This window comes from Caretta caretta, chromosome 9, assembly GCF_965140235.1.
Source record: "Caretta caretta isolate rCarCar2 chromosome 9, rCarCar1.hap1, whole genome shotgun sequence".
Classification (NCBI taxonomy): domain Eukaryota; kingdom Metazoa; phylum Chordata; order Testudines; family Cheloniidae; genus Caretta; species Caretta caretta.
This window is the reverse complement of record NC_134214.1, coordinates 17,738,815-17,761,764: the sequence shown is the minus strand read 5'-3', so window position 1 is coordinate 17,761,764 and position 22,950 is coordinate 17,738,815. Positions and strand designations below refer to the sequence as shown.

Here is a 22,950-nt window from a genome sequence, read left to right as displayed (position 1 = left end):
CTCTCTCATATATATATATATGTATAGTAAAATTAAGATCAGCATTTTATTGCAGCTGTTAACAGCCCAGGTCTTGGCTCTTTTACCTTGAAAAACTAATCCTTGACAAGCTATTTCTTACACAGGAATTGCCAGGCCATATAAGACCAGTGAAGTATTGTCTAGTGCAGTACCTTGTCTCTGATAGTGGTTAGTACCAATACATCAGAGAAAGGTGTAAAGTGACAAAATGGACACTGATGCAATAAGTGTTGTAGCCATATTGCTCCCAGGATGTGAGAGAGCCAAGGTGGTGAGGTAATAACTTTTACTGGCCCAACTTCAGTTGATGGAGGAGACAATTTTGTGTGCTTCACAGAGCTCTTCCTCAGGTCTGGAGAAGGTAACCAGAGTGTCACAGCTAAAAAACAAGATTGTCAAACATAAGGGGTTCACACATGTTGTAGGAGACCACTTAAAATGAAATGGGCACTTAACATCTCCACACGTGTAGGACAAAGGAGGGTTAGTAGACAACAGATTGTGTTACAAATTGTTGTAATGAATCCTAAAACCAGTGTCTCTGTTAAGTCCATGTTTTTAGTGTCCATCAGACTTAATATTTAAGTCCCCAGACTCATCTTTTGAAGATGATCTGCAGGTTTCCTTTGAGGATGAGGACTGAGAAGTCAGCTATGGCAGTGATCATTTTGTAAAAAGTGTCGGGGTGCAGGTAATAGTGTTTTTGTCTTTTATCATTTTTCTGTGGGAGTTCATTCAAGAGCATAGAGATTGTCGGTTTTACCCACATAGGTGCTGTTGGGGCATTTGATGCACAGGATGAGGTAGACCACATGTTGTGATAGGCATGTGTAGGACCCATGGATCTTGAAAGGTGAGTTGTGATGGGTATTCATCATCACAGCAGTAGACATATGTCTGCAGGTTTTTTATCTGTTGTTCTGGCAGGACCTGGTGCTGCTTTGAGTTGGTGTGCCTGGATCTGTGGTGAGCTTGCTTCTGATGATGAATTTGGTGAAGTTGCGGGGTTGTTGGAAACTCAGAAGAAAGGGTTGAGGAAAGACGTCTTTCAGGATGCGGTCCCAATCAAGTGTGGGTTGTAACAGTTAGATGATACCTGATATGGGTTCCAGTGTGGGGTGGTAGGTAACAATCAGTGTGCAGTTGTTGGGGTTTATTTTTTCCTGTATTGGAGCAGGTTCTCTCCGTGTATTTGGGTGGTCCAATCCATGATATGATCTTCTCTGGTGGAGTGTCCTTACTTGGTGAAGACAATTTTAAGTGTGGTAATGGGTGTATCCCGGACTTTATCTTCAGAGCATATCCTGTGGTATGTATGTGCTGGCTGTAGATAACAGATTTCTTGGTGTGTCTGGGGTGGTTTCTGTGAAGGTAGGTGTTTCTTGAACGTAGTTTCTGAAGGTGATCGTTGTGTCCAGGAAGTTGATGCTGGTGTGGTAGTGTTATGGTGCTGAAGTTGTGATGGAAATCTATGAGTGACTTTAGATCTTCTGTCCAGGGGAAGAAAACATCATTGATGTATCTTTCAGGTATATCATAAGTTTCATGGTGCATTTTTCCAGAAATTCTTTCTGAAGGTGGCCCATGAAGAGGTTGGCATTTGCGGGGCCGGGGGGGGGGGGCGGCATCCTCATACCCATGGCTGTTCCCATGCTTTGGACAAAGTGTTGGTTGTTAAATATAAACTTGTTATGGGTAAGGATGAAATGCATGAGTTCAGTGATGTATCTAGGGTGGATATCTGAGTGTTGTCCATTGTCTTGTATATATTTGAGGCAGGCAGTGATGCCATCATGGCAAGAGCTGTTGGTGTACATGGAGTTGACATCCATAGTGGCAATGATGGTGTTCTGAGAGAGGTTGTTAATGTTGCTGTTTCCAGAGGAAGTCGGTTGTGTCCTGAAGGAAACTGGCCTTTTTTGTGCTGAGTGGTTTGAGAATGGTTTCTCTGAGTTTTGATCTTCCTTCAGTAAGAGTGCCATGGCCAGATACCATAGGGTGTGTCAGTGTTCCCTTGTTTGTGTATCTTGGGAAGCATGTAGATCCCAAGGGTGGGTTTGTGTGGGGAAGTTGTAGAGTTTCTCTTGGAGTTGTGGAAGGATTTGTTGATATCCTTAAATTCCTGTGTGAATTTCAGTGTGGGGTCTTCTTTGAGTTCTTTATAGTAATTGTTCCACCTAGTATTTAGCTCTGACACTCTGGTTACCTTCTTCAGAGTTGAGGAAAAGCTCTGTGAAGTTTAAAAGTTTGTCCTCTCCACCAACAGAAGTTCATCCAGTAAAAGATATTACCTTACCCACCTTGTCTCCCAACATACTCCCCAGGGAAGCTTTCTCCTAACCCCAGGCATTTAGTGGATGGCTTTTACATTGTACATTTTTATTCATAGTCACTAAAAAGTCTTATCTATAAGTTAACTTTTTCCAGTTGATTTTGTAGTATGCCTTTCAAGATTCTGCAAGGCCTCAGAACAGAGACATGGCATTTTTCAATTGACATAAGAGATGGAATTGCAGCATTTATGGTTGTGCAAAGGCAAGCACTTATTTCGCATGCTATCCTTTACAAAAGGTCTAGTTTGCTAAATGACCACATTATTCTGCTGCATACTCACCCCAATTAGTGTAGGTCTGTGTGGATTCTAATTGGGCCTGACACGCGCCTGTTTAAAGAGATTCCCTGGGAATTAAAAGAGCTACTTCTATAGTTTGACTTGGCTGGTGATATGACACATGACATGATTTTGAGAATTTTCTGCACTTACCATGAAACAAATATGCCACAGGTATCAAGTGGGCTTTGTTTTGGGGCTGTAATCGTATTACAAATTGAACATTTCCACATGTGCACACTGGCAAATGTAGCCCCAGCTATCTCATGTGTATCTGCCCCAGGGTACAGATGCTGGGGTCCTGACAAAGCATAATATAAATATAAATATATTTTCCACATTATGTTAACACATGCTAATAAAATTGAAGGATAAGGGCCTAAAAGAAGCAGCTGTTAAAAATTTTCATCAATCCCAGAAAATCAGCTTCTTAATTATTGATAATTTAGCATCCAAATGACCATTAACCCTCTTCCCCTGCCCCACCTTGCAAAGTTGGGGCCTCTTTTAGGACTTACAAGAGGGACTTTAAAGAAAAGTGTAGCATTTCATCACAGCTCTTTAGTCTTTCTGGAATTAATTAGGATTAAAATATAACAGGAAAAAGCAAGGCTTATTCTCAAGGTCTGATATTTCAGACCCGTATCCAGTTTGGCACAATCAGATAGTAGTAGTAGTAAAACCAAGCCATATGAAAGCAGTTCATATTTCTACAGCACCTTTCATCAGGAAGGATTCAAAAACACTTCCTGAACAGATTTATAAATTACACATATGAATAGCTATACTCACCAATGAAGTGCAGCCACTTTTGGGGTGAAATGCAACTGTTCACTTCCCGTTGCTGTGAGCTAATAAAGGACTGCATCTCCTCGTGAGTCGCCAGGGGCTACTCAGGATGTGCTTCTCCCAAATGGAATTTAGCATGTTCACTGGGGCTAATAACTCTTCTTGAGCGAGACGTTCAATGAGCTATTTAAAGAGTCAGAACTGTGTGTTTAGGCCTTATTAAAACGCTGCTTTGATTCAAATCTGTGTCTTGGGGAAATGGCAAAGTTGGACTCTTTGTAAGAAGAGGAAAACAAATATAATGGAGGAAAAAAGGATCACCAAACTTAGTTATTTTTGTTGTGGTCATGAGGGCTTTTCCTTGCTTTAGTAAGTGACTCTGAATGGTAAAGACTGAAGGGCTGCATCTGCCATCATCTTTTACACTGAAACTAAGGACCAACCAACATGGCCTTTGGAACTCATACACACTGGTGGACAAACGGCAGCCTGTGGGCCACATCCAGCCCGTGGGACCATCCTGCCCGGCCCTTAAGCTCCCGGCCAGGGAGGCTAGCCCCTGGCCCCTCCCCTGCTGTCCTCCCTCCCCTGCAGCCTCAGCTCACCATGCTGCCAGTGCTCTGGGCAGTGGGGCTGCAAGCTCCTGACAGGCAACGCAGCTGTGAGAGCTGCTGGCCTGCCCCAGTGCTCTAGACCGTGCGGCGGCATGGCTGGCTCCGGCCGGTCGGTGCGGCTCCCAGATCTGGTGCTCTGAGCAGCATGGTAAGGGGGTGACGGGGGGGGGTGTATAATGGGCTGAGGGTCCCAGGGGGCAGTCAGGTGACAGGGCGCAGGGGACAGTTGGATAGGCGTGGGAGTCCCAGGGGGCCTGTCAGGGGGCAGCAGTATGGATAGGGATTGGGGCAGTCTGGGGACAGGGAGCAGGGTGGTTTGATGGGGATGGAGTCCCGGAGGGCAGGTTAGGGGTGGGGGGGTCCCAGGATGGGAAGATCAGGGGATAAGGAGCAGGGGGTTGGAGGAGTCAGGGGTTCTGAGGGGCAGCGGGAAGTGGGAGGGGGTGGCTACGGGGGGTCGGGGGGCCATGCTGTTTGGGGAGCCAGAGCCTTCCCTACCCGGCCCTCCACACAGTTTTGGAACCTTGATGTGGCCCTCAGGCCAAAAAGTTTGCCCAATCCTGCACTAAGATTACAAAGAAATGTCAGTGGGGTTGGGACGGCAAGAGCTTTTGGCCAGGCCTCATAATGCATTTAAACAATGGGGCCCTGGCAAGGGTATGTAGCCTCTGACATAGAGAAGGCTTTACCCACTTGGTCATGGCTGGGTTTGGCTTTACTTAATTACTTTTGCAGATATTCTTATACCAACTTTCCCTTCCACAAATGCTGTAACTGTGTCTGTTTTAAAATATAAAATACCTTTGGATACATAGGAACAAAGTGAAATACTGATTATATAGCTTGTCATGGTGGTCATTGGCCATAGTCTCCAGTTGGACTGATTACGTCTTTTTTGTGGTCATCTATATCACACTGAACTCATTGGGTATAACAGGAAAAATACCTAATAGCATCAGAAGAAGGATCCAGAAGCCATACTTAAAGGTATCTTAGTAAAAGCCATCTTAGCAGAAAATAGACATTATGAACCCCCTTGTTTAGAATGCCTTCCCCTTCTGGACAAAGGCAATTGGTCCTTTCAGCATGCCCCAGTAAGACACAATGTAATATTTTTTTTCTATTTTTGTGTGGTGGGAGTAGACTAGTTTCTTCAAAATCAGTTTGCTCTTTCAAATTACCCTTTTAGGTACATGAACTTTGCTATCGGGGAGAAAGCAATGAACTTCAAGAGCCTGGAAGGAAATAAGTATGAAGATGGATAGAACTATAAGGGGCAAGGTCCACGTCTGTTGTCACTCATCTGTGTGTATTTCACTCAACATTCCCTGCTTATACTCATGATACCATAGGCACCAATGACTTCATCACTGTCCATGGGCTTTATTATAACACTGCTGCTGGGTCCATGTCAAATGACCTTTGTGGCTTTTCTTAAAATAGTGTCGAAGAAAAGCCTTACAATTAATTTTCTTTGACTAGTGGTAATAGTCAAGTTTGATGTAACACTGATGGCTCATCCATAAAACACAGATGGCCTTTTTGACAGATATGGGTGGCACTAAGTAGTGCATGCTGTGCTATATGGTGTAAACAATTGTCTCTTCTAGTTAGCCCTTCACCAAAATAGCCAAATTACGTCTGGCGCTCCACTGAGCAATATGTATGGTACATTCAATATACAGCCGTAATGGCTAGATATTAACCACACATTAATGTTCAATAGAGACACATCAACAGGCCTGCTTTCTCTGGGGGTGTCTGAAGGGAAGGTGCTACCTTACTCTGAGACATTAGATGCAGGGAAAAAGTTATACTTCCCTAGAAGCATTATAAAGCAGTGGAATTGGCAGGGAACCACTCTTGAGAGGAACTGCCACCTTCCCCTATTGGGGGTGGGGTGGGATGGGGAAAAGTATTTGCAGTTACAGACAAAATTAAATTAATTCATGTATTTAGTCTCCTTGCTCCTTTGGTGGCAGTGAAAGAAACATAAATAGGGTCCTAAAGTGCATTCATATACACACATATTCCTAAAGTGAATTCAGGATATTTGTATGCACACCCATTTTTTTTTATGTGCAATCACATAACTGGGCAGTAGCTAGGATTGCCAGACATCCGATTTTTGACAGGAACACCCAGTCGAAAGGGGAACCTGGTGGCTCCACTAAAAGTCCAGTTGGGCCGCTAAAAGTCCGCCATGGCGGCTCTGCACAGCTCCCAGAACATGTCTGGCATGTCCTTCTGGCTCCTAGGCTGAGGGGCAACCAAGGAGGGTTCTGTGTACTGCCCCAAGCACCAGCTCCCACAAACAAACTGTGGCCAATGGGAGCTGGGGGGGGGGCGATGCCTGCGGGAGGAGGGACAGCATGTAGAGCCCTCCCCTCCCTCCCCAGCCACTCCTCCACCTTGGAGCCAGAGAGCCATGTTGCAGTTTCGTGGGAGCCACCTGAGGTCAACACTGCCCAGAGCCTGCACCCCCAAACCACCCCCCTCCCCCATTATGCCCAGCTCAGAACCCCCAATTTCCTCTTGGAGCCTACTCCCCCAACCCCCTTCCTCCCATGCTCTGAACACCTCGGCCCCAGCCCAGAACCCTCTTCTGCACCTGCCCCAACCCCTCATCCCTGGCCCCACCCCAGAGCACCCTCCCATACCCTGAAACTACTAATTTCTGACCCCCCCCACTCCCGTCCTTGAAGCCTGTATCCCTTCCTGCACCCTCAACCCCCTGCCTCACTCCGGTGCCCTCATCCATACGCTGAACCTCTCAGCTCCAGCCCAGAGCCTGAAGCACCAGCCAGCGTCTGCACCCGCAGCCCCCTCTTGCATCCCAAATCCCTCATCCCCCGCACTCTCCCTGTCAGAGGCACCCCACCCCCTGGCCCCAGCCAAAATGAGTGAGCGATGATGGTGGAGAGTGAGTGACCCGGGGGTGAGGTGGGTAGGTGGGGGGGGAATTGAGGGCCTGTGGGGCGGGGCCTCCGAGAAGGGGCAGAGCCTCATGGAAGGGGCGGAGCTTCAGTGTTCAGTTTTTCTGCAGTTAGAAAGCTGGCAACCCTAGCAGTAGCACCTTCATGCTTGGCCACCCATTTTGCTGCACAAATGGCTTTTTCCCCCAAACTAATACAATGTGGCATAATTCAGGACCCCTCTATGACAACATGGCCCTGTAGGTGCTAAAAGCACAGCTGCCATCAAAATGCCCATGTTTGGCATCCTAAGCATGGCAGAAAATGCAGCAGGGTGGGGGCTGACCGAATGGCCGAGGAAGGAAATAGACTGTCTCCTATTAGCTTCATTGGACTTTGGCTTGGGCCACATGTGAGCAGTCTGTGGCCCTTGTGTTACGTGAAACAGTATCAATGCCTATCAGAGTTGAGGTATAGAATTACACAAGATTGGTAATGTAAGTAGCGGAACAATAAATGCAGCCGTGCAAGGCTTAGGGCCTAATTGTTTTAAGGGTATTGTGCCGCACCAGCGAGGGTGACCAGACAGCAAATGTGAAAAATCAGGAGAAGGGGTGGGGGTTAATAGGAGCCTACATAAGAAAAAGACCCCAAAATCGGGACTGTCCCTATAAAATCAGGACATCTGGTCACCCTAGCATCAGCACCCATTATCTTGAGTTGGAGTGGCGAGTGCTCAGCCCTGCTGCAAAACAAGCTTTTAAACAGAATGGGTGCAATCCTTGTACCACTGACGTCAAAGGGAGTTTTGTCTGTGGGTATGGCTACACAACAAAAAAGACCCACATCAGTGAGTCTCAGGTCAACCGACTTGGGCTTGTGCTGTGGGGTTAAAACCAGCAGTGTGAACACTTGGGTTTTTGCTGGAGCCCAGGGTCTGAAACCCAGCAAGTCGGGAGGTTCTCAGAATCAGCCCGAGCCCAACATCTGACTCTGAGACTCACTGATTTTGTTGTTGTTTTTTGCTGTGTGGACATACGCGTAGACATCAGTGGCCGGGCTGTTACCCAAGCTCCCCAAGGCTATACTAACCCTCCACTGAACCTCTGTTGGTGGTACGGTTCTGATTCTCCCAGTCTGCTACCTGGTGTATTACTATATGTACAGAACTGGTAATGCCCTCTGTTTGCTCCTTCTTCCATCTCAGTCCTGCTAAAGGAATGCCTTCATCTCAGTTCCCCTGCTAGCACTCCTTTGCCTTGTCCACCATATGCCATGCGCTCCCTGATTGCGCTAGCTGGGGTCTCTTAAACTTGTCTACTACTCTACAAGTTTGTTCAGAGGATGCATGGCCTTGAGCCTGATCCAGATGTGACTGCATTAAGTAAAGCATTTAAATCTGCATTTTGGCCACTAACGACCCTCTTATTATTTGTCTTAATTATCTGTAAAGTACATTAAGATAATTGAAAGATACTATAGCAATTCCAGATTCTATTGTTGTTATTATTATCCATGACCACTTGAGATACAGATCCGTCCTAACCCTTAAGTTACCAAGTGATAAATGAAATGGAATGACTCCACAAAAACAAAAGGAGAGTGAAAAAGATGCCTTCGGTTTTATAGTCCTTTATTTTTTAGTTGATCCTCCCATAATAATGTTCTGAAATGCATAACAGTTACATTGTACAAAGCATTTAAAGAAAGTACCTCAACTTGCCGATTATTTCAAAATGAGATTATAAACAAAAGGAAATAAATCTGGTCCCTCACTAAAAGGCAAAAAAACAAAACAAAAATAACTGAATACAGTCCGTTATTTATTTATTTTTTTAACGTAAGTTTGGAACACTTCATCTTACAAATAGGATTAACATGAACATAACATCACACAAGCTCGCAGACAACCAGCATAAAATATTGGGTACAGTTTTAATCAGAAGAATCATGCTTTCATGAAGAAATTATAACTGTTTATACAATTGAATCAATTTACTGTATTTAAAAAAAACTAATTCGCATCTATTAGTTATTTAGTTTCATTAAAAAGAAAAAAAAATAGGAATGTCAGAAAATTTCGAACACTGTTTTGCACTCCAATATACACAGATCAGTTCACCTCACTTGTTTTGAAGTACATCGGTGCCTACATCATAAAGTAGTGGGGGACTGGAGCAGTGCTGTTTAACATAGGAACAGTGCTATTTTAATCAACAAACAATTGTTTGCCAACAAATAAATACATGGTACACACAACACAAAAAAAGAAATTAGAGGAAACAAAACAACACAGCGACATGATTGTCTAAATTTAAAATGTCATTACAATGATTTGGCAAACATTGAACTAGTGGTACTGTTGATGAAATGGTCCTTTGACAGAAGTAGCTGAATGACTTAAACGTCTTTGAGTGGTGAACATTCATAGTTTACAATATACACAAACCTCTTATGTATTGTCTCTCAAAGTTTTTTTTTTTTTGTCTTTTCTTCTTTCTTTTTTTTTTTTTCACAATGCAGGTAAGAAGAAAAAATTACGGAGAGGATGAAATATTCCCTGTTATTGGTTTCTAATATTAATGGTGGATAGTGTGCATATGATAGAACTACTTTCTTTCTTTGAAGGGTTAAAATGCATAAAGCTTTAATGAAGAGGATTTGTACATAAAAGCAACTGTTCCCAATCCTGTGTCAAACTATCTTATACAAAAAGAAAAACAATTCAGTTTCTATTTTAAAGGAGTGCCCATGTGTATCAATGCAGTCTTAACTCATCTGCCCCCACCCTCTCATGCCGGGTGAATTGGAAGACATTTTTCCCGGCCATGGTTTACATAATCCACTGAAACTTTTTTTAAGTCGCATTGATCCTCCAGAAGTCAGCAGCTGCCTTGGCTGTGCAAAACAAAATATTGAGAATAAATAGTTTCTTTCTTTTTAAAATTATTCAGTTTAAGGTCATCAGACTTTAGATGAGTGACCCTGCAGATTTATAAGGCATTCTGCTCAGCAGTCTTTTAAATAGTCATATACGAAAGAGCCATGCTACTGGTTTGGACTTGGTCCCAATTCTTGGTAAGGTTTCACAATGTCATACATGACTAATGGACTGGATGGCACTGGATTCTGCGGCAGCTCTTGCCATACTATGCCACATGTTGGGAGAATTGTGGGATGCAGAATGGAGGGAGTCCTTGTCAGAGAGAGAGAGCATCATAGCATATGCCTGAATGAGGAAACAAGAGAAAGAGAAAGTGGTAAACACTGCAGAATGCACTGCTTTGACATTAAACCATGTCACCTATATGGAAGCAGCCAAAATTTGATCCCTAGAGAGTATTTTGTATTCAGTGGAGGTCTAAATTTGGATTTATGTATACAACATCTGTTAGGTAAAGCTCTGCCAACCTTTCCTTTGACATTTTTTGACCCACTAATAGTAATAATTCTTTACCCTCATCACCCAAGGCTGACAAAGAACTTTAAAAACATTCAGTAGTAATTTCCTGGGTGGTTTCAAGACAAGAACACAACGAAACCCCTTTGTAATTGCTTCCAAATAACATTTGAAACTGGGATTGAAATATCAGCCTAGCTAAACGCTGCTGAACAGAGAAATGCCATGGACATAGTGAGCAACACCCCTAGGAGGCGACAGTACCTCTGGCAACAGACCCATCCCTAGGGAAAGTTCACTAATTCTCTTGAGTGGTGCAGTCACACTAACTTGTGAAAATACATCTGGCCAAGTCCTCTCAGTTGTATTGGAGCACACCCACTGACTACAAGTGATGACTCCAGCAGGCTTGCACTGGTGTATCTGAGAGCAGAATCCCACTAATCACAGTGATGTAATCTCTGCATATGTATACAGGAATACATTATACAGCAACATACTGTTTTTTAAAAATATTCCATATACCTACATATCATGGGCCAGATCCTTAGGTTGATTACACCACCCAAGAATATGCCCCCCTCTTTAAAACAATCTGATATCCCATTTGCTCTGATAGTAACCACAGAATGGGGAGAGCAAATTTTCAGGGCTTACTGTGAATCAGGAGCACAAACCTTTCTGTTGTGATTAAGATGACTCTCGTTTACCACACACCAGCAGGTCCATCTTTTGGATATTCAGTGACAATGAGCTTAAGATGAATTAAGAATTTACCTGGGTCTTGGATTTCCTGTACAATGGTTGCTTTAGATCCTCTGGCAGGTGTGAAGTATTGAAAGCTGCCAGTTCAGCTTCAGTGTATTGATTTTCTTCCATCTTCCTCATTTTGAGGCTATCTGTGAAGTGCCTTATGTGATCCAAAGCAGAGAGTCCAGTCTTGGTATATTCATCCTCTTTATACCTACAAAAATGTGATAGAGGTTGTGGGTTTTTGAATGTAATTAAAATCTTTTGCATGCCTCCAAAAAAGGTCTTCTTATAAGGACTCACCAATATAAGGCTACTGCATACCAATTCTCATCTATTTAAGTCTGCTCTAAACTGCCTCACTTTTAACTTCACCAAAAATCATAAGCAGCTACAGTATGGTCCAGCAGGTAAGGATAACGGCATGGGACCATTGCACAAGTCACAGGCAGCTAGTAGGTGCCAGACAGCATATGCTACATGTTTATATATGTATCCACTCTGGCCTGACAATCGCTCATAGCTCCCTGTGCCAATTATTTCTACTCTTAAAAGGAACTGATTGCCCAAAGGGGCTGAGGATAGGGCTGGTGTCAGCCAAATACAGGTGCACACTGACATTGCTATTGGGGTTAGCTCATTAGGGCTGTTTCCTAGCATGCTTGCCAGAATTTGGTCCTTGGAATGCTTGCACTGTTTTCTTTTTTTTTCTTTTTTACCTTTATTTGACTGTACCATTTAAAATACTAGGAAGAAACCAACCTGCCAGGGGAAGCCTTGCAGTTCATTTCCAAAGTACTTGTTTCTTCGTAGTCATCCTCAGGGCTCCCTTCATGTAGGTTACTTGTAACCGGTTCCTTGACTGGCTTCCCTGCAATTTCACTTTCTTCGTCTTCCTCATCCATCACTGCTTCATCTTCTGCCTCTTCATCATCCAGCAAGTCCGAGTTCTGACTTGCCACCAATGCTTTCTCATCCTTAAAGTGGCTGCCATTCATTCTAAAAGAAAATAAAAATCAATCAATCGATGTATAATCAGGCTTATGAAATCATACCAAGTAGAGCTGAAAAAGACCTCTCCTGCTGCCAATGCAAAATGGTCCCTTCCAGCATGCTTTGTAGTGTTTTGTACTCTTTAGCTTTGAATATCAAGGAATTATTGTTGTGAATTCTGTTTAAAAAACAATGAAATATTATGGCCCAAACTGCATGGAATTCCACTCTTAGTTTTGGGAGCCCATCCCACTCCATTGTATACATAACCGTCAGGAGGTGTTTTCTGATGTTCTTTTTAATTTTTCCCGTCCTTCATTTAATCATAGTACTCCTACTTATACCAACTAGCCTTGGCAAAATAACCTAATGAATTTTAATGGGAGCTATAGAGGCTGAGAATCTGAATTTTTTAAAAATGGCCTCCAATAGTATGCTCACAATTTTGCAAAATCAAATGCAGGTGCAATATTTTCTACAATAAATTGTGCTCACAACTCCACTCATTAAGAAGCCCACTTATGTCACTGCACCCACAGATTATGCATGGCATCTGACTGGGTGCAACTGCAGGTACAAATAATTGTGCCTGCAGTTTTGCACCCACACTGAAGTCCAGGTGCAAAATTACACCCACAATGATGGGAGGCTGGATTGAAAGGTGGCCAAAAATAAGGGCTGATGTCAATAACGAAAAGGTCCCTTAATTCTCAATATCTAATACAATGTTTTAAGTGAGAAGTGAAACCAACACTCTTATTTAAATAATAATTATAGCAATACACATTTTGAAAATTCAGACATATCATTAAACTGTCTTGTGCTTTCAGAGCAGGTTCGCTCTTTAGGGCCTGTTACAGCATATTCTACAACGGGTGCTAAGTTCATGCTGACCTATAGACTTGTACTCTGTAGCATGTTTGATTAAGGGGTTTTATCCTGTAGGTTGCTGAATAACTTTGGAGGTGCTCAACTTTTATTGACTTAAATGGGAGTTAAAGGTGCTCAGCTCTGCCACAAAAATGTATACATTGATACATGCTGAGCCATCTATGCAGCTGGTGTAAACTGGCATAGCTCCATTGACGTCAGTGGAGCTATGTCAACCTATACTAACCTGTGTAGCTGGCCCAGTGTTTTTATGTAAGAAATAACACTGCACTGGTTGGCTCATTTATTGTTTTAATTGCATACGTGGCCCTTTGCCTTCCAGGAGTACAGCTATAAAAATGGAAACTTTGTTGTCTGTACAGAGTTAGCTTGAGAATATATGTGACTTAAACCATGCTGCATGATACAGAATATACTGAGAATTTTAACACAGGAAGATGCCTCATGAAAACACATTAGATATTGATGTTTGGTTTATTGTTAATAACATCTTTACTTTCTTAACCAAAAACTTTAGCACACCAGAAGCGGCCATGCCTGCTGGCTGCATTCCTCTAGGGTCATTGTGCTCCTGTATACGTGCAATGAGATTTAATCTATTTGCTGTCGCTTAGTTTTTCCAGGAAATCATCATATGGCTAACTCCTTCAAAACCGCACTGGGAATGATTCAGTAATTGTCCATGTCATGAATCACTGTCCCCACATAGTGGCCTTTATGGCATATAAAAAAGTTGTTCCAGTTGTGCCCGCCAATGGGCCAACATCCCCCACATCTCATCATCTACATGACAGTAACCATTATCAACCGATATCACTCAGATCTGACACCCTATTCAAAAAATCAGGAAGTGATCTATTTGCAACACAATGACAGAATCCCTGAGTTTGCACTGAGTCAAGATAGTTGAACTGCAAAGGAAATAGAGGATAATTATTCAAATAGAGTCAAAGAACAGATATCTGTAACATCTTTTATCTAAGTATGATGATGACATGTTTTGGACAGACATAAGAAATTATTAATCATGGCTCCAGCTGACAACTTGCTAGTTATGCTAAATCAAGACTGTTAGAAATGAAAGGGAAATGGTCTAAAACCAAAGTAACGAAAGCCATATGATTAAGAAAACAGATTCACTAATTTTGCTTTCAAGTGCAGTAATTTGCCAAGGATAAAACATCCATCAAAAATAGACTGAAGCCCTGAATTTAGAAAGGAAAAACTGTATGACCCATCAACCTTTTCTCTTTACTGCCTTCCTGTTGAGACATGTTGAGACCAGATGTGCAAAAAACAAACAAACAAACAAAAACCCCAACAACCCTCATTGCCGGTCAAGATGGAATGAAATTTGAATATGCATGTAATAATTTAATCAGTTGCCTTCATGAATATTTGTCTTACATCTACTTTTGTTGATTCCAGCACAAAGACAAATTGGAAATTGAAAAGGGGGATGAACGTATTCACTATCAGCAAACAATTTCTGATATTGATAATCTGATGCAAATTAACTGAAAGAGGCAGACAAAGTTGGAGCCTTTATACTACTTCATAGAGTATATGGTTCATATACATACTCAATATGGTAGCCTTTAAAATTAGAAGCAGACAAGCTCTCTCATGACCTTTATGCTTAGCCATATTTTTATAGTAGCTGAACATTCTTAGAAGTTGTTATCTGTTCCTGATTTATAGTTCCTTATAGTTAAGGAAAAATTAGATTTACATATGCACTTAAATCATACCCTGACAGAACGAGAGTCTCATATGGCTAGAGTAGTGTGAATTACTTATTACTAGTAGTTGTACTAGTGACTTCATGGTAGTGAGCACTTTACCTGGCAGTAAGTGTATGCAGGACTGGCCCCTTAGTAATGGCCTTGCATTTGTACTGAGGAATTAAATTTAACTTCTTCCACTTTGTTAATTGCCCATTTACCTTTAGATTACAATGTTCTTTCTAATCCTCTCCGCACATGGCTGACAATGCTGTAGGGTCTGTGATTTTCAGTGAATTCAAAATGGAGGCAATTTATAGTATGTTTAAGTGGACAGGAGAATTGGTGTATGGTAGCTTTAAATTGGGAAGCCCTCATAAAAATAGACAGCTACCCATTAAAAAGATGTTTCCTGATGCCTAGTATTTGCTGTACTCAGGGATTTTGCTGCCTATCACGAGATGATGTGCTCTGCCCTGTATGTATACAACTAAAGTTGTGACATGCTCATTTGAACATACGCCTTTGTTTCCAGGCTTTTGTTTATTCATCTAGGTTGGTGTCAGCACAATTGTTTTGCTAAACTGATTATATGACAATTGTGACAGCAAGGATGCTAAAATCACTTCTGGTTCAACTCAGCCAACTTCCTTTTTACAGTACCCATAATACTCAAAATAGCAGTCATGGGAAAATTAATTGGGAAAGAAACATAGTCATCTTCACTGTCTTACTACAGTGACATCTTACCTTTCTTCCGAATTTCTTGGGGATTGGTTATTGTGGTTGCTGTTTCCGATGAAATTCCGAATTTCTGTGAAATAAGAATCCTCTTTGTCATCCAGAATTGCCCCCGTGCTTTCAAGTTCTGAGTGAGGTGAAGATGTTGCAGTACCTTCAAGAAGGTAAAATTGGGGAGAGAATTGGTCATTTGCATTTTTCATCCATTTAATCCTTACAAACTAATTTAAAAATAAAATTTTCATGTGCATCATTTTAGGACAGCTGCCAATATGAAACCCCTAAGACAGTTTTCAAAATAGTCTGTGTGTGTGTATGTATTTCACATTTTGGCTGACCACTTTCAAACATTATTTAAACTTCATAACACCCAGTGAGGGAGGGAAGTATTATTAACTCCATTTTACAGATGGGTCAGCTGAGACACAGAGAAATTAAGGGCTAAATCTTGTTTGCATTGAAGTCTATGGCAAAGCTCCGAGGGACTCCAAGATTGTGTCTTAAGTCAGTGGTTCTCAAACTAGGGCTGCCGCTTGTTCAGGGAAAGCCCCTGGCGGGCGCGCTGGTTTCTTTACTTGCCATGTCCACAGGTTCAGCTGATTGCGGCTCCCACTGGCCGCAGTTCACCGCTCCAGGCCAATGGGGGCTGCGGGAAGCGGCGTGGGCTGAGGGATGTGCTGGCCGTTCTTCCTGCAGCCCCCATTGGCCTGGAGCAGCAAACCGTGGCCAGTGGGAGCCACGATCGGCAGAACCTGCGGTCGCGGCAGATAAACAAACTGGCCCGGCCCGCCAGGGGCTTTCCCTGAACAAGCGCAGCCCTAGTTTGAGAACCACTGTCTTAAGTGGCGTGCCCAGTATCACACAGTGAATCAGTGACAGACAGACAAGTTCTGTGCTATAATCATTAGAAAAAACAATGCTGGTTCCCACCTTCTCAGGGACACACCTTATTACGAACAGGGGTGATTTGCTTGTTTAAGCCTGCCAGTCTACCTGACTGCACAAGTGAGGCAGATACAAAGCCTTTAAATAAATATTGGTGATAGGCTGTTACTCAGAACTGGTGGGCTTTAGCCCTGTCCCTTCCAGCCACTGTTTTTAGTTGAGTCCATTGCATATGTTTCCAAAAGGGCTGGAGGCTGAGATCTAAGAAAGGAGTCTAGTAATTTACTCATTATCAGACTCATACGAGAGGAGCAGCAGGGCCAAATTCTCTGCCTGGGGAATAGTTAGACATTGGATTTCAATGTAATTCATGGATAGTGGAGATTTGGTAGAACTTTAAGTCTAAAGGGCTGATGTAGAAGGCAGCCACAAAGACAGCTTGCATACTGGGTGTTATTTCTCTGGTTTACATTCGTAGCAGTTGCCTTTACCAAAAATTTCAGTGTCTTTCTTTCCTGTCGCCCTGTAGCATCAGTAATGTCAGTAAATAAACCTGCGTGTTAGACCCGGAGTTTCAAATGGAACATAATCTTACCTCCTGGTTCTGGAGTATAGTTTTGAAAATGCACATCACTGATATAGTTACTGAGGTCTATAATTGGATAACACCCAGGAATATCAATGAGAGGCATCTATATGCATCAAGGAAAAGACAATCCCTGCATTTGATACATGTGTTTGATTATTTCTAGTTAGGTAGATAATGAATTAAAGAGAATGCAGATAGGCATTTTAAAAAAGTCTACAGATTTCTCAACCAAGTGTTATGTACTGTCTCACTATCCCCTTCCTCCCCCCACCCCAGTGCTACTTTCATGGCCCATGAAATCCTCAGATGTGGCTCTCTTGATTTTGTGGGGGACCTGGTCCAATTTGTGGCAGTGGGGACAGGAGGAGAGAGGCTCCACTGGTGAGAGCTGCTGGTGGTCTGAAAATTTTAGGGGATGGTAAGAATAACCTTGAAGGCACTCCCCAGAATTCTAAGGCAAGGCCTTCTGCTGACAGCAGTGTGATCATGGAGGTTGCATGAAAAATAATTTTGCAGGCCAAAAATACTATGGCTGGCTTGAAAAAAACCCCATAAAATTGCATTAAATTATAAAAAGAAAAAAAATCTATGCCTCTTGAAAATCACTGGGATTGGTGCTCCTAAATCATTTAGGTACTTTTGAAAATCACACTCCCAATACCCAGAACCTGAGAACAAATGGTGCATATTTCACAAAGCCAGTGTTGAAAATGAGCAGGAAGTACTTGTATATTAACACTGGATAGCTCTCTGGTGCAGTGAAAGGGGAAAATGATTACATACCAGACATGTTCCCATTCTCATGCTTTTTTAAATGTCTGTCTAGATTGGTTTGTTGACCAAAACACCTGTCACATAAGTGACATTTGAATGGCTTCTCCTTATTGTGGATGTTACGGACGTGCCTCTGCAGGTTAGACGATATGCTAAAAGATCTGTCACAGTATTTGCATCTAAAAAGAAACAAGAGGAAAAGAAATTGTTTATTAGTAACTGGAATAATAATCAGAATAAAGGGTAAAGAGCATTTCACAAAATGATTGTTCAAAACACACTTCAGACCCTAAATTCTCCCCTTTTTTCTTCTTTTCTGGATTTGCTGATAACTATTGACTCGATCCCACTCCAATTGCAGTCAAAGGCAAAGCTCTCGTTGACCTAAATGGTACAGGGTGGCACCCGAGGGGCCCAATTCTCTGCTTCTTCACAGAGCTTTCAGACCGGTGGAACTCCACTGACTCGTGACCTACAGGTGCAATTCAGCAAAGTGCTGAGTAGCCTTAACATACACTGTAGCTAAAAGGAAGTGCAGTTGAGCTTGCTCAGCACCTCACATTTAGGAAGAAGCATATTTCTGATTTAACTGCATCAAATTAGTTAGCATAATTGATTCCCATGTATTTAAAAGTATTGCCTGCAAAGTTGAGGAGTCTGAAAAACAGTAGAGCATAATGCTATTGTTTCATGTGCTGCCAATACAATACAATTAAACACTTTTGGAAAAAAACATGAAACAAATTCCTTTTAATACTCAAATAAGGTAAAACAGGCCACTTTGTCTTTGCAAAATTATCCTGTGTGATTACATCTTTTTTTGAGGAATTAGTTTGCTCAGTTGCTAATCCCAAAGGAAATTCAGTTAGCTTCCAAAAACCAGCAATAAACAATCCAGATCTTTAATACCGTGCCAATGTGGGTAGTTTAGTCTATCACTCTGGTACCAGAGGCATCAATTTTCCTACTCTGTAGTGATTTGGAGTCCCTAAAGCCTTTACTGCATTGCTCTTTAAACCATTACTAAGACATACTCTAACTGTTCCAAATTCTCTTTCTGGCAACTAGCCAATAGTCTTCATCACCCTCGTTTTTCAATCGTCTTACTTTTCCTGTGCTTCAAAACATGTCCATTACACTCTGAACAGCATCAGTTTTTCAGTGCAGAAATTGTCCATTATGCTTCTAATTGTTTCTGGCTTTTATGTGGTGGACAAGCGTAACATGCTTCAAGATGCAGCTTCAGTCATGAATAAAATTAGATGCAAATCCCATTTCCCAAAAAGACTCCAGGAAGAAAAATTCATCACAAACAATGAGATTTTCAGCTCTTTACAGGTTCTTAAGTGCACAAATTTGTGTGTTTGTTTTATTGGAACATGACTTGGCTTCCTTCCAACTGATTTTCAATGAATATTTCATTTTCAATAAGCTAACTCTTCAATTCTCATTTCTACATATGCATAACTATCATGGATATTAATAGCAGCTACACATGCTTGTCAACAAGGGAGTAAAGCCAACTATGTTTCTGGTAATTATACATAGTTCAGAAAGAATTCAAATTAGACAGGAAGTAAATTTATACACCAACATCTTTGAAACTGTTTTTTGTTTTAAATCACATAATCTAAGGAGCACCTGAATTAAACATAAACACTACAAATAATACTGCTGTGTTTTTAGGCTGGGATTTACAGATGTGCCCAAGTGATTTAGGAGTATGACTTCCATTGAAAATCAATGGGACTTATGCACCTCCCTCACTTTTTGAACCAACTATCCTCAAATGTCAGTCATGTGCAGTGGGTGGAATTCTGTTACCACAGACATCAATGGGATCAGAGTTAGATTGATCTACCTGTTATTTATCTAAATAGGTACATCTACTAAGGGCCTGAACCTGAGATGCGGGGCACCTGTAACACCCGCTGAAGTCAAGGGGAAAGTCAGCACCAATCCAAATCAGGTCCATCCATAATAAGATCTTTGGAATGTATTTATTATGGATGAATTCTGAAATAATCATATCATCTTACATTTAATACAGCACTTTTTATTCTGCAAGGTCCCAAAGCAATTACAAAATTTGAATGTGGGATACAGGAATCTTCTTACTCACAACTGGGATGCTTCTACCTCTGGGGTGGAACATGGAACGGTTTTGGTGTTGTCTAGACCAGGATGAAAAGTTTTGCTGTTGTCTAGACCAGGTGCTGTTTGTTTTAAAGACATGTTTTAACTAATGAGTTTTAAATCCTCTATGTAGCCAGGGTACGTTGTATTTTAATATGTGTTTGCTGGTCAAGGTGATCCCACTCTCTGTTGCAGTAGTTACCACAGGTTTCTGCGTATCTGTGCAGTGGTCACTGATCATTCCTGAGACTACCTATACCTCACCATGAGCTCCCTCTTAGAATTGCCTAAAAATATGGCTCTTGTCACACTCATGGGGTCATACAGCCCCTCTTCATGGATTCTCCAGTGCTTGTCCCTTCCCATACAGTTCTACATTATTTGGGGCCTGCTTATGCAAAGGGATGTGGAGGAGGATTTTGACCAGAGTTTGTAAAGTGCTTTGAAATAAAAAGTGCAATATATATAATTGCAGCTATAACTTCCCCCCATCCTCTACCCTGCACACATACAACATTTAGAAGGCTATACATGGTAAATATCACATGGTTTTTCATGGGCATCCTGCAATACAACTGTAGTTAGATATAAGCTTGATTCTCAAGGAAGAACAAAAAGCTTATGGAAAGTTTATTTGGACCAACATTACAGCTGGTAAGGAGCAAAATAATGCCATTGGGGTCAAAGTGGCATTCCCTCCCTACCCTCAAGTTAGGCCAGGTGCATTAGAAGGGCCTTTGTCTTCCACTAACACAACAAGCATATAGCACATTGCTGAAGGCAGGGCACTAGGCTGGATTGATTACTGGTGTGCTCTGTAGTTACAACAGCCAGTTTCTTCTCTGGATAAGAGATCCTATCGGAGATCCTATTTCTGTGCATTAAGGCAAGTGGGAGAGTCTCTGCAGTCAGGAATAAGGTCTATCATATTGTCAAAGAATTTTCAAGAACTTCATGTCTTCAAGTCCCTACCCCACACCCTGCTTGTAACATCTACCAAAAAGGAGCTGAGCTTTGAGACTCTCATCAAGAAGTGGCGTTATAATGGAGGTAAATATCCTTCCTCAACCCTACCTTGTGAGTGAACATGCCCAAATAGAGTTGGGAGCCAAGGCAGCTTTAAATTAGACCACTGCCTCACAGACCCTTAAAATTAGTGGAGTGTCGTTGCATACATAGGAAGGAGAGGGAACATCAAATTTCCTAATTCTGCACACACCAACCAGCAAATAATACTATGAACAAAATTAAAAACATTTCCTAATAATGATACTCAAAATCCCAAAGTGTTTTAAAGACTAATTTATCCTTACCACACCTCTGTGAAGGAGGCAAGTACTATTGTACCTATTTTTCAGATTGGGAAACTGAGGCACAGAGATGGTTAGGGCTGAGATTTTCAAGTTGCCTTGACACACAGTTCCCATTGAAATTAATAGGAGATGTCTAAATCTTCAAGACAGCTTTGAAAATCTCTCCCTAAGGGTATATCTACACTGTGATAAAAAGCCTGCAGCACTGAATCTCAGAGACTGGGTCAGTTGACGTGCGGTTACAGGGCTTGAGGGTGAGAAAATTGCAGTGGAGACTGTACCACTGACTCATGGGCTCAGAGGGCCCATAGCCTGAATGCCTACGCTGCAATTCTACAGCCCAGCAGCCCAAGCCAGCTGACCTAGACTCTGCGACTCACTGCCATGGTTTTTTTATCTCAGTGTAGACATGTCCTAAGTGTCTTTCCCAAAGGAACTGAAGGCCTAATCCAAAACCTACTGAAGTCAACGGAAAGAATCCCATTGATTTCAATGAATCATAGAATCATAGAATATCAGGGTTGGAAGGGACCCCAGAAGTTCATCTAATCCAACCCCCTGCTCGAAGCAGGACCAATTCCCAGTTAAATCAAATTTCCTAATTCTGCACACACCAACCAGCAAATAATACTATGAACAAAATTAAAAACATTTCCTAATAATGATACTCAAAATCCCAAAGTGTTTTACAGACTAATTTACAGACTAAATGAGCCCGTAATGAGTCAGTGCCAGAACTGGGGACAAAACACAATATTGAACTCCCATTCCCCTGCTGTAAACACTAGGCCATGCTCATGACCACAAACATATTTTATTATACCTGTAAGGCTGCTCTCCAGTGTGCGTCCTCAGGTGACGTGTTAAGTTAGCCGATCTTGGGAAAATCTTGCCACAGTATCTATGATTAGAAAACAGTTTCTATGACAAAGTCATCGCAGTTGACATTATTTCACTGTGAACTGCATAATGCACCAGACGCATAGCCATAATTTAATCAATCCTGTATGGTACTGGGATTTCTTAGGCATTTAAAAAATTCAACGAAGGCATCACAGAAATATAAATAACCCATGAATGAAGCCTGAATTACTGGCACTTGCTAGATTTCCTTGCACATAAGCAAGCAATTTATGCAAACAGACATTAGTTTTAATTACCTTCCAAAATTCTAATCTAATTAATTCTATATCTTTCACATTCATGTTTTAGAAGCCTGAAAATCTGTTATTCAAGGCTTAGAATTCTGATTTGAAGTAAGGAGATTCAATTCTTTCCATTTATTCTATGTGTCAGCAAATGTGACATCATTCTGTGCATTGAATAGGATCAGAGCAGACAAGATTCAAAGACCTAATCCATCAAGGTATGTTTCTATAACAACTTGTCTTGAAAGGTGACATGTTTTCAAAAAGATCAGATAAACTGATATGCCAGTGTCAAATACCCTAGCATTCTAGAGATGATATAGAGACTTAAATAAGGCAATTTTAAAAATCATTCTACCATTTCCCTAATATTTCACAGGGAACAATAAAACCTTCTCAAGGCTCCCAGGTAGCATTCCAAGAAACAGCATGATTAGAACAGTTACATTAAGGACCTTCAGCCCAACCTTGCATGGTAATAAGCACTCTCAACTCCCTCTGAAGGTAATGTGAGTTACAGGTGCCATGCATAAAGGATGCATGCAGAAGCTTTCAGGATTTGGCCCTCCATTTTTAACATACAGTTTATTATTTCATACCAAGCATGACTATACAAGCATGACCCTGATCCTGCTCACGTTGACAAAATTCTGATT

At 41.8% G+C, this 22,950-nt stretch overlaps 1 protein-coding gene across 10 annotated transcripts in view; it reads right to left on the bottom strand.

Annotated features, from left to right (window-relative positions):
* Positions 1-8,566: 8,566 nt before the first annotated feature.
* Positions 8,567-22,950, bottom strand: part of MECOM (MDS1 and EVI1 complex locus) — a 451,412-nt gene continuing 437,028 nt past the window's right edge. For all 10 annotated transcript variants that reach the window (XM_075132127.1, XM_075132126.1, XM_075132124.1 and 7 more), the window contains 6 exons: positions 21,970-22,047; positions 17,707-17,876; positions 15,459-15,603; positions 11,863-12,099; positions 11,128-11,314; positions 8,567-10,179 (listed from right to left, as the gene is read on the bottom strand). In XM_075132127.1, the coding sequence (XP_074988228.1) occupies positions 10,045-10,179; positions 11,128-11,314; positions 11,863-12,099; positions 15,459-15,603; positions 17,707-17,876; positions 21,970-22,047 (952 nt within the window). In that variant the 3' untranslated portion in view covers positions 8,567-10,044. The remainder of the gene's footprint in view (positions 10,180-11,127; positions 11,315-11,862; positions 12,100-15,458; positions 15,604-17,706; positions 17,877-21,969; positions 22,048-22,950) is intronic.